Raw genomic sequence first — 12,959 nt, 5'->3', positions numbered from 1 at the left:
AGTGAATCTGAGGCAAAGTGATCCTCGCAGCAGCAGTGTGACCATCTGCTAGACAGCTAAGGAGCAGCATCAGTACTATGTATAGGGTCCTGGCCTGTGGCAGGAGGAGGTAAGTGAGGGTTGGGTGGCTGCTTTACCCAGCTTCCAAGTGTACAGCGGGAACTTGACTCTGCCCTCTCCCAACCCGACCCCACCCATTCTCACTAGCCGCTCAATATTCTTCTGAATCCTGCAGAAACAACACAATCCAGAGTTTCTCTTGAACGACCGCCAGCTCTGCTGGATGAGACACTGCCCCCTCAAAAAGACCCCTCAACATTTGCCCACTCTTGCTTTCTTTTCTTTCCCTCCGCCTTCGTCCACCAAGCACTCAGCCTCCGCGTGCCTTAACAGACAGGGACAGGTGTGTTACTGTGTGTGCCGAAACCCGAGAACTCCCGTTGCTCCAGCGTGCCAAATAAACTCCCACAACTCACCCGGCGCTGCCACCAATGTGAACTTGAGAAAAGGTGAATCTGTTCAATCCCTCAGCGCTGCTATTTTGACACGCATGCTTTGCACATGCTCAGTGGAGATCACCAGGCGAGTTTTGAGAAGGAGTAAAGGCAGACGGGGGTTAAAAACTGAAAGGAACAAAGACATTTCCAGCACATTTGTCTTCTTGTTCACACTGTCTCGGTGTGTAGTCTGTCTAAATAGCTCTGACTGCTCAGGAGTCGTGTTTCTCATAAATGTCAGGCAGGGTGCTAAGTACAGGTTGAGCTACATGTTTTTAGTGAAGCTTAGCTTAGCAACATGGGGAGCAAAGTAGATACAGTGTAGATGTGTGAAGGAGTATATCCTGATAAGCTTGATAGAGGCTGACGATGTTGCCTATCAGAGCGCTGAGATTCGAAGCCTGACATTTATTTCTGGAACACAAGAGTTTTTAAAGAGCCTGTGTCCCAGGATTGTTGTAAACTGAATTCCAAGCTGTAAAGGATCACAGCTAACACAGATCTAAAGAACCTTTGTATTCATAGGTGATCTGTCAAACATGAGCACCTGGCTATGAAATAAATTAAGTTATTATTCACAGAGTTCCAACCTAATGTTAAATTTTTAAAACCTTGTAGAGCCTTAGGAGACGGGAGAAACGCTGGCCGTGTGAAAAGAAAGATTAAAAGGCAAAAGAGAATCTGACAAAGTGCAGTGACGGTGAAAAATAGAACTGGAAGCTAAGAAACAGAAACAGATGAGGATGTAAACAAGAAACGAAGAGAGACGGAGAGGAGGGATGAGAAACTGCTTTTCTTTTTTAGCAATTTGACATTTTAGCTCTGCAGATATTTTTCCCACTACATTTCTATCAATGACGGTAGGCTAAGTAACAGAAACACCTCTCTGTATGATGCAATACAGTTCAACAGCAGCGCAAACTGCATTGTCCAAAATGATAATTCAGATGATTCAACACCTCTAGAAGCAATTTCAATAAAAACTGAACATCGTAACTTTAATGAAGTCAGGATTTATTACAGAGCTGTTGTATTTGAATGCATTAGTTTTAGCTGGGTGTACTTTTCACATTTCATAAGTCAGGATGCAGGTAGAAATAATCTCATGGGTTGAGATATACCTATACCAGTTCCTGCCCTGGTCTGTTGTTGTTCTGTCTATGATTCAAATACAAACTCAAGTCAGTCAGCTACTGTGGATGCATCTGCAGCTACTTCACAGACATAAAGATGCAAAAGACTTTATTCAAATGCTTAATCTTGAACAAATATATGTGTAAATGTTGCCTGATTTGTTCTATGATTAAGATAAACTCATGAATCTAAGGGTAAACAAAAGCAAAGGTACTAGACTGTGTACTGTTCAGGTCTAGTTTCAGCACACACAAATTTCATTAGATGATTTCAGAATAAATGTCACTGAGACGGGCAAAACAATGAAACAGCACTTCTTTGTGAGCACTAAACAGTAATGACTGTTGAAATGAGAATGGTGTAATAAGACATCCTATTCTTGTTTTAAAAAGCATGTAAGTAAGTAAGTAAGTTTAAATTTCAATGCTGCATTGTTAAAGCAAAAAGTTTAGTTTTCATAGACAACTTGGAACCACAGTAACATGACTGATGCACACTGTTGCTGTCCAGAAGAGCTAACTCAAGCGGAAACTGGAAGCTTCCACCATTGTTACTCCTAATCAGTGATGGAAAAATGTCGTCATTAATTTTAGTTCCACTGTTCCCAGAAGTCATTCTTCACAATTACACATCCAGCTGAGGAAGGACTGTGAGGGAAAAGAGAGAAAGTAATGGAGAGCATAGGAGAGTGGGACACAGGCAGATGGAGAGATTATGTCCATTCACTCAAAAGTTTAAACTTCCACAGAAGCCCCCCCCCCCTCTTCCCCACTCTGTGTTTAAGCAGCAATAGCAGTTACACTGGGTCGTTCAATGTTTTTGCTCAGTCATCTTCTACAAAAGCTACAGGACGCTTTCCATCATAACTGATTAATGAGGTGTTTAAATGAATGAGATTTAGATCCACGTCTTTCCATCCGAGCCGCCGTTTAGCTCCAGAATACAAACAAAATGAAGTGAACATGGAGCTACAGTCCGTGCTGTCTCTGCAGGAAATGTCATTATTCAGATCATTCTGGGTAAATTATTCATTTAGTAATATTTTATATGAACAAGCACAGCTTCACAGAGCCCTCGTACACATTATTACAGATAATGACATTATTGTGTGTTTTTCCTGTATGCAAATAAGACGCAGTTAGCGCGGCTCAGATAGAACAACACTACTGCAAACAGGAGGTATATGTTGTTCAGAGAGGGATGGAAGGCCACATCGGTAAATGCTTTTCAAGCTTTGCCATCACCCCGTCTGTTTAACTTCTGACTGTTGTTCGGTGCAGCCGCTCACTGTTCCTGCCCTGTTGTCATTACTTGGTCGCCCTTTGTGGGTTGACAGGTGACTCTTGCTGTAGCTCTTCTCGTTTCTCTTCTCTCCACAAGGTCTGGCAGTTCTTGAATGTGGACAACTTTGATTTAGATTACTTTTTTTTTTTTAAACAAGACAGATTTAATAAATGCTCTGTTTCTAAAAACCCCTCAAATTCTGGAGGGTCACTCAAGGCAAATGTCCTTTCCAAACTGTATTGATAGCTTGCTCAAGGACAGACTTTCAAGTCATTGGACTACTTGGTAAAGTAATGGGCAAATTGTGGATAATACTCAAAGGTTTTGTTTTTATCCATAATTATTGCCATATAAGTAATTCAAAGATACAATATCTAGACCTCCAGTTTTGAAGTAGTTTGGGACTTTCTACAGCCTCAGAGAATCCACAAATATATTTAGCAGATCTTTATATTATATACATTATATATAATAATAAGTCTTCTAAACTCTTCAAGAGCAGAAATATGTCTGATCTCAGGAGTTACACACAGATTTGTTAAGGTTTTAACATTAGGTGTGCAAATGCAAGTGTGTGTGCATATCTGAGACTACATAATGGGTCAAAATAAATAATGCAGCCAACATTTGAGCTCTATATTAAAATTCTACATTCAAGCAAGGTTTGCCCCATAGTACACTGCCATGGATCACAGACTCTGAGATTTATATGGTGTTCTTATAACAAATTGGATTTTCTTGGCTTAGTTTGTATGCATATTGCTTTAGAGAAGCTTCAAAATAATGGAGGCCTCCATGCATGCAAGGCCGAGGAATCCACCTCAGCAGATGCGCTGAGAAATGGGGGGGGGGTCCTCTGGTCAGGGACGGAGCTGGAGCCTCGCTAAAGTCCATCATCCTGTCTGATGAGACAGAGCGGACACAGGCAAGATGTAGTGGGGTGTGAAGAGGGAGAGGATTGTGTGTGTGTTTGTGTGTGTGTGGCTGTGAGAGAGTGAAAAGTATTCTGACAGAAAGAGAAGTGCAGAGATAAAGTAAAGTGAAGCCATTCACCTGAGGCAAACCTAAGTCTTCTTTTCTCCCTCTCTAAGCTCTCAGCTCCTGACCCAGGCCAACAATTGTTTCACCCTCCATCCCACCATTGCTGTGTGTCCAACTTTGATGCACACTTTAAGTTGATTTTTAGCTCTTGTGTTGCAAAATCCTCAGAAGACATCAACATGATAAGGCAAGCACTTTTTCCTCGAGGCAGATTTCACAGAGGTCAAATTCAGACAGAATAGCTGTGGGTTCAATAAGAGGACCTGGGAAGATAAATTTAATGAGCATTTCAGAGTTTCACAATGCATCAGTAGCAGTGTGTGACAAGGTAAACCCTCCCTCTCTAGAAGGAATGGAACTGGTTTCCAGATCCATCAAGCTATAAGGTGTCATCTCTAGACGTAGCTGCCATGGTTGGATGCCCACTGTAAATATCAGGGGGCTTACTGAAAAACTGAAAATGAATGACTTATTATCAGAATGACAAACAAAATCATGTTTTTCCTGAAGTGAAACATTCTTAAATCCCACCCTGTCAGAAAGTAATTTAAAAGGGATCAGTAATTCAAACAATTGATTATTTTATTTATTTATTTATTTTGTGGCCATTTTATGCCTTTATTGGATTGCGTAGTGGAGACAGACAGGAAACTGGGGGAGAGAGAGAGAGAGGTTGGGGTTTTAACCGAGGACCCACTGCTCAGGCCGTATGAGCCCATGTCATACGCGCCCTAACCATTTGACTATCAGGTCGCCCAACAATAGATTATTTGTTAGCAGTAACTGAAAAGATTTGGTGTGAAAGTGACTGAGTGCTTGATCCTCGCTCCTTATTACTATGAGGTGCCCCTGAGCAAGGCACATTGCACCAGCACTGTTCAGTGGCTGTACAGCAAGGAGTTCTGGTTAAAAGGGCTTTCATGCACCTGCTGAGACTTCAGCTGGTGAGTACAGTGCAGTGTTTAGCAGCTTTATGGTCAGATATTTCCCTCAGAAGTTGGTAGAGACCAAAAGCAGAGCTAAAAGAGCAGGTGGCCACACCAAATGAATGACATTGTTTCATGGCGACTGCTAGATGTGTAGATATGCAAAATATGTATAAAGAAATATGTATATGTTTGCTACAAAGTTCAACATTTCAACTTAGAAAGGTATCAATGTAACAGTGTTTGTTCACAACTTGTTTCTGCTGCCCCCAAGTGGCCAAACAGAATCAGCTATTGTAGGTTTTTTTATTTAAACATTCATGACTATGATAGTTTAAAAAAGCATTTTAGATATATCTATTAAGAGTTTGAGACTGAAAGACTTTACTTATTTGCTTCATGGTGACAGTTCTCCTAAACAAACAACCCCATAGGGTGTGCACCTGTGCAGCAGCTTATTACGACCCACAGTTACATTTTATTGTTAGGTGACCTCTAGTGTCTGTAGTAATTATGACTGGACTAAAAGAGGAAGTCAGGTGACGTTATAGTGTTAAGGGTTTTTTCGTTCCAATGAGGAATTCTTTAGGCCACTATATAGTGGATTAATTTATACACCCAGAATTTAAACACTCATTTGAAATGGCAGAGGGTAAATGCAGTTCACTTTTCTCACAGAGAAAAAGAAAAGAAAAAAAAAAAACAGAAATCTCTGTGAAACAACCAAATTTGTCAGAACTTGGGCAGAAAATACTTTGGTCATGTAGGATTGTGTTTCTCATATTAAGAAGCTGATTGAGAAAACACATATTCAGGGCCTTTAAAGTGGATTAATAAAACAAACAATTCTATCTCGTTTCAAGAAGAAAACCGTAATGGCCAAAGAGCTGATAACAACCTGAACCATGTTGGCTTTAAATGAAAATGAACTGAGTGACCTAAGGGACACTTAAAACGCTAAGAGGCTGCACCTTTTTCAGTCCTCGGTTGATTAATGAAGGTAATTATTTGGGTTAGGATTCCACTCGCTGCTGCTGCTCCTCCTGAGATTCACTACTAACTCTGCCTGGACCTCCACAGCAATACGCTGCACAATGCGTCCTGCTGGAACCGAAATATCAATGCAATAATGATACAAGTTACATTTATTTGTTTTTTTGCTTGTCATATGAAACTTGACAAACACACAATATGAATATAACATTGTTGAGTAAGTACATTTAGAGCCGCTGATTCAAACAAGGTATTGATTTTGATAGTGTAATGCATTCATAATTAAATCAGTTACATTCTTTGTGTTTGTGAGACAGCAAAAACAGGCTCTAGGTACAGACAAGGCACACTAATGCATAGTCAAAATAAATATGTAACTTATATGTAGATAACATATATCCTTAACATTGCAGGCTAATATAACTGAGTAACTGAGTATTTCCATATTGATATGTAATATCTTAGGAATGAACACTTGGATAAGGTCCGCAGGTGAAGACAAACCTGAGGCCAAACAGTAGCTAAAATGACAAAGAGCCTTGTCCTACCTCATAATCCTACTTTCATAATCATGTGTATTTTATAAGCTTTACAAGCCAGTTCAAGGTCGAAGACATAGAATAATGCAAAGATAATACAGCCTTCTTTCTGGAAAACAAAATAGCACTAGATGATGTTGACCTTTTCACCAGGCGGAAGCAGCCAGAGATGAATAAAGACTTCACCTTTACTAACAACATTTTATATTGTTCTAATTCATTCGTTCCATATTTACTAACAAGCTCTTAATCTTCCTCTAAATCGACATATTAAAAGAATTTTTCTGAAATCTTAAAACAAATTCACACATTTCAATGCAACTCTAACACAGCTCGCCTCTGATGAAATATTTAAACAATCTCAGGAATGTCAGCTTAGATGATCAATTAGTCCGTTATTTAACTAAACAGGGTCAAAACCCTGAATACCCAATTCATGAATGAAAAGCACTGAAGCACAGATAGTGATGTTGGGTGCTGCCACCTCTACATCAGGGCTGTGTAAATGATGGGGACGCTAACCTGCCGCCTCGCTGTCCTTCAGTACTGGTGACTGAAAGAGCCGGAGCTGCCAGAGAACACTCTGTTGCATTGGCACCACGGCCTGCTCAATCAATACACAGGAAATCCTTCCCATTCAATTTAGATCAAGCTGAGGGAGGTTCACCTGAGGTAGCAGGATAACGCTACCTCTTCTCTCTGGTCTCTGTCTCTCTTCTCAATGCGGACAGAGGAGGGAAACTTTGCAAGGGCGTCAAGTGGAATATAGTAAAAGCTGAACACAGGAGTGAAGACGCAATGACTTGGGACAGATTTTTATCTTTTCACAAAGAAATTACGAGTGTTCCTAACTTTTGGATTATTCCAGCTGGTCTCACAGTCAGCATTGTTAAGATATCTATGCTCATTTCCCACCAATCACTGTCTTTATACAGTATCATTTCCACAGCTAACGCCTCTCTTTAGACCTGTTCATATGAACTTGCTCTGGGAGACATGCAATGCCACCAGGATGATAGACTGCACTGTGAATCATACACACTGAACATTACCACAAAGAAGCTCATCGTCACTGGTGATCATGTGATACATTGGAAAGCCCAAAATCATCTATTAAATAGACTTGTTTGGTTTGGTTAACTGCTATTTCCAAAGACAAAAACAAACTTTAAAGTTAAACGTTTAAGCCAGCATGGACCAGTAATCCTGCTCAGGCAAAAAAAAGAAGAAGAAATTAGAAGTCCACAATTACACGACAACTGAGCAAATATAGTGTGACTATGATCGAAAGCTGAAGATCGACTTCTAAATGCACCTTAAGGTCAGATAGTTTCATTAAATTTACAATGTTTTTCTTTTTCTACAACCATAGTCTTGCAGCATAAAAAAGAATCGTTATGTTCAGACAATCGACAGCACACGTTTATGGTGAAAATATTGTTGAATGTTAAAAATGTCAACTGTGGCTCATTGTATAAGAAGCGACCCAAACGTATGTCTTCTATGTCAAGATCGAATGCACTGTTAATTCATCTACCACCACCCCAACCACATTACCATCTCTGCAATGGCATTAGCAGTGATTATTATAATATCATTGAACATTATGGCAGGAGGAGACAGGGTTGTCCACAGATACACAGTAGCTCATCATGATCACATTTAGCTCCTTTGGTTTTGCAGGACCAAATGCAAGACTCCTCTAGGAAATAATCTTTCATAAACATATTACAAAATCCATTTTCACTTTGTCTTGTTTGCTCGGGTAGTTAACTTCAAATTAGGGGTTGACTTAGGGTTTTGTTTTTAGCTCTCTTCATGTTCGCTGACACTTGACTCCACTCTTGTCATTCCTCGTCAACCATTCAGCCAATTATATCAATGAAACTTGTCCAAACCTACACTCTTCATCCCTTAGCTCTGGTTTAAGACCTAGGGTGTGATCTCTTTACTCAGTTTAAACAATAATATCCAACCGTTCAACTTCAGTTAACTTCCCCCCAAAATATCCACTGGCAAGGACTCCAATCTTGCCATCCCCATGCATGACCATATTATGGACATGTGATCAACAAAAATACCATACATCAAACCTTCAGAAATAAACCCTGAGCAATATGTTTCACAGCAAAACCTAACTGACCACTGAAATATCTATAAATAATCACATCTGTCGCTGCCCCACCGCACTAAAAACTGCTCCTCTAGAGTTGTACCACATTGATTTGTTTCCTATATTTATCAGTTCAGTGCAACACTTGAAGCCCTTCTGACACTGTCAATTACTTTGACATATTAAGCTTTAGAAAATGCTGTATATAACTGTGTGGTATCAAGTAATTGATTTCTAAATGCTACTTTATCCCTATAAAAATGGTGTTAAAGTGTCACTGGTCTTGTCCTGCCCCAACTCAAGCACTTCCCCTGGTGTGGTTTAGTGCCAGGGGGGTAGAGCTCTATGTGCTGTGGAAGCATCATCTTTAAAAAGGCTAAATTTAAACCCCTAGAGTCTTCGCCTTGGTATGCAGAGGGCTTCCAGAACAACATAAACTCCAAATAAGCCCAGAGGAGCTACTGGTGGACTGCAAGCCTCGATCACCTGGTTTCAAAAGGTGTAACAGTAGCTCACCTGGAAAATACTGTTTAATATAAACGTATACTCTTGTCAGGTATAAACCTAATATCTCTAAAAAGTCCATGTTAAAAAAGCCTCAATTTACTGTTGGCTTAACCCCACCCCACTATTGTGATTATAGACTGTGCCTAAAGCTGCGTGTTCCAGTCATCATTCTCACCAATTATTAATCCAAGACATTGAAATAAAGAAACAGTATTTGTGTTGCAGGGTAGAGGTAGTTGGTGGACCCAGTATTGTGGTTGTGTATGAAAAGGAAAAGGTAAGATCAGATAATATTTCATTCTGACATAATCCTGTTTGGCTTCTTAACTTACACTCAGAAGCCAAGCCATATAGGCTTGTTGGATGAGGACTAACCGATGTGTTTGGCGATTGCAACGCTATCTCAGGTAACGCTACTGAAGTGTAAATTTCCCCAAATCTAATGAAAAGTGGGACAGAGCTGCTTATGTAATCCACATTTTACACTTTTGCTTGTGTGTTTTCAGCTTCAGGGAAGATTAAAAAAGAGATACAACCCTCCAAACTCTTTAGATGCTGAATATAATTCTAACTAGTGCTGCAAACATATTCTGTGTTTGCAGAAATCCAAAACAACCAAAGAACCAACCTGCCATGCCTAGTTAAGGTTGCTATGACTGGACACTGGCTGTTTGGGGGGGGAGAGGTTTCAGCAAAGATTCAATTTTGGCCCGACCACATTAAAATTCTTGTCTTGTTTAGAATTACATCATTGTTTCACACAGCAACACAATCAATATGCAACAATACACCAAATAAAACAGGTGACTGCACATCATTATCTGATGGCACTGCAATTAAGACTTCTCATATTACAGCAGTTGGCAAACGGAGCTAATTTCCTGCAAACTTTCTGATTCCTGCATAAATTAAATCTAGAACAATGTTGTTGTTGTTGTTGTTGTTGTTGTCCTGTGCAGAACAAGCCAAAGCTGAACACTGATCATTTTCTGAAGATAAATCCAGCAGCATTTGCTTGGCACCAAACCTAATACTGCATTGTTACTGTACTGCAAGAATGACAGTAAACAAGTCTAAACTATCAGAACAGAGGGAAAGCTTGAGTGTGGGACTATAAAGTTACAAAAGCGAACTGCTTTCTTCATTTTGCAGGAGAGCTGTAACATTTTCCTCCTCTCGGTTGCTTTTCGTTGCTGTTTTCTTTGACAGAGAAGCTCTCATCGCTGCCAGCTTTCCCAACGTTACACATCGACAGCAAGCAGCAAGGTCCGCACCGAAACTGATTCACAATGTCTGGACCTCTGTCACCACCTGACAGTTGGATCGTATCACGGGATCATTTTAAGAATGTACTACTCTCCATTTAAAACTCACATCATTTCTATTAAATCTCAGACCCACAACTGCTAAAATGTCCACCACAAATCGGCTTTAACTATAATTTCCATTCAAAACTGAAACAAAATGTCTACAAACAATGCTAGAAATGCAAAATCTATCAAACTATTTTGACTCCCTTCTCCACAAAGACTTTCCAGTTGTACACAGGCTTATTCCATAATGTTCAAAAGATTGCGATATAGTGTATTTCAATTAACACTCTTATTTTAGGGCTTCCTGTGAGGGCATGCTTCTCTCACCACTGAGGTTTGATAACAAGGCCCTGTGGGCCCTCAGGGGAAGCCCCTCTCTCAAATCGCTGTTGTCATCAGATAACCAGGATGCCATTGTGACAGTTGAATCTGAGAGGCATGGATCAGCATATCACTGGCGTCACAAATAGTGGGAGCTGTTAAGTACAGGGTCCCGCCTGCCAGTAACAACCAGCCAAGCCCTCAAGGGCTTACGTATAGATTAACATTACAGTGTATGTATACATACATACATACACTGTAATGCAGAGCATAGAGCAATATGCTGTATCTGTTTCAGCTAAACTGAACGGACGTCAATGGAAAACCAAGACGAAAGTTACTTAAGGACCAGCCATTTTACAAATGAAGATTAGTTTCACTTGTCATGAGTATAAGTGTTACACAGCCTGTGAACACAGTTGTGTCTCTAGAGGGAGGGCTTTTACCAGGCAAGAAGGGTCAAATGAAAGAAGATATCAAGTTGCATCATGGGAAATGTAGGATCCAGGGTTTTGAGGGTGTGACTCATAGTTTATGGACTAAAGGTTAGAATATATTGGACTCTGCTGCTTTGATTTGTCTCTCACAAAACATCCAACTTTATGGAAGCATGGAACCTAAATCACTGGAATACCCCTAGAAGTTTTTCCATTGTTTTCCATTAATTTTTGTATGAAATTTAAGTTATTAGCATTCTCTTGCAACGTGCTTAAATCATGTAATTCCTCAGAGTTACAAGGTGATTGTTCACATTGTTTGTCAGTATTTCTTTATGGTTGTAATGCAGTTCAAGTGTACAATAGGTCTGCAGTGAATGACCTAAATGCAACAATGCAGCTTTAATGAAAAACAATACAGACTTGACTGTGATGGACTACACAACTCAAGCAAGTTCCAATGTAAAGACTACTAATAGATTTCATATTTCACAGAAATAAATGGAAACCAATGGTTGTCCGAAAAAATACTGTAAATCAGATTTTCCTAAATCACAGCAGCGTGGTTTGCTAAATGGAGTAGTAAATGGATAAATGGACATGCAAAACCACTGGTGTAGCCCTTTAAGTAAACCTTTTTAGACAGCAACAGATTCCATCAAGCAAAAAACAAACAGGTGCAACATGGGAAAAGTTTAAATCTATGGTGAGGGGAAGAGGTGGCCCAGAGATCTCCAGGGGTTTCAGTTACTCAACGAAATGAAGCCAATTAGAGGATAAATTCAATTTAAAGGTGACAATCGGTTTTATGTGCAGAGCTCAAATCAACACATTTGTACCCATGTCTCTCAGGGTAAAAATTGAAAGGTATGTGTCATAAAACCATAGGCATCCCTGCTGTGCTGACATGAGTCATTACTGAGTCGTATTGCTCTTCGTGCAACACCTTGGACACAAAGCTTCACGAGGCAAAAGAGAAGATTACGTGCGCGGTCAAACAACCGCGAGAGATATTCCCTCCACACTAACATACAAGCTGTCATATCATTTACAAGGATAACTGCTGTGCATAACCACATGAACCAGGGACACCGTAAGCAATCTGCGTCAAACAACTAAAATAGTAATCGCAGAGGGTTGGCTTGCGTGTGAGCACAACTTATTGAAAGTCTTCCCCCCGGGGAGGAGAATGCATCCATAAAAAAATAAAAATACAGCAGTGTACGATTATGTAAAAAGAGTTATAAAAATAAATGTTTTTCTCCTTAAAGGCGTTCCTGAGAAAATCAGACAGGTCAGAGAGGCAGGAAGGGTGGAAAATGAGAGGGGGCATGTGTTATGAAATAGCGTGTGGAGTGTTAAGTCATTTTTGCCCTTGCACCTGCAGACGGGAGTCTCATTGAGATTCGCCACATGAAAGAGTCCTGTCGACAGGTGCGCCGTGGCCCTAGGGTGCAGCTCGCAACCTGCGGCAACTTCCCAAAAAAAAAAAAAAAAAAAAAAAAAAATGATTCATGCAGGATCAAAGCCAACATTAACCCCTGAAACTTCCACGATAATCCAACTTGGATCGGTGGTTTTAGTTAATTGACGATCTGTCTGCTGCCTCTGAAAGCGACAACTGAGCTGCAGCCTGCACCGATGAAATTATCTTTACTTACAGTTCTCAAGAACTGGATCTCATCTTCCCCTTCTCCGCCCTCAGCCATGGCTGTGAAGGAGCCTGCTCAGACTCTGGAAGCCACCACTGACTGCCGGCAGAAACGCGATGCTGTGCCTCTCAAGCCGATATTAGCATAGAGCTCATCCACAGCCATATAGGGTAGCCCGGCGGAGCCCCCCCACCCCCACCGC

The 12,959-nt window shown here is 40.5% G+C and overlaps 1 protein-coding gene across 5 annotated transcripts in view; it reads right to left on the bottom strand.

The window, feature by feature from the left end:
* The window catches only part of ryr3 (ryanodine receptor 3), a 111,405-nt gene extending 98,563 nt beyond the window's left edge, over positions 1 to 12,842 (bottom strand). For 4 of the 5 annotated variants that reach the window (XM_023415121.2, XM_023415123.2, XM_023415124.2 and 1 more), the window contains exon 1: positions 12,767 to 12,842. In XM_023415121.2, the coding sequence (XP_023270889.1) occupies positions 12,767 to 12,814 (48 nt within the window). In that variant the 5' untranslated portion in view covers positions 12,815 to 12,842. The remainder of the gene's footprint in view (positions 1 to 12,766) is intronic. The other variant, XM_023415122.2, reaches the window with a different exon arrangement.
* Positions 12,843 to 12,959: the final 117 nt, after the last annotated feature.

Source organism: Seriola lalandi, unplaced genomic scaffold, assembly GCF_002814215.2.
Source record: "Seriola lalandi dorsalis isolate HSWRI2012SDOR001 ecotype SW California unplaced genomic scaffold, Sedor1 jcf7180002054544, whole genome shotgun sequence".
Taxonomy (NCBI): Eukaryota; Metazoa; Chordata; class Actinopteri; order Carangiformes; family Carangidae; genus Seriola; species Seriola lalandi.
This window is presented reverse-complemented; position numbering and strand designations above follow the sequence as displayed.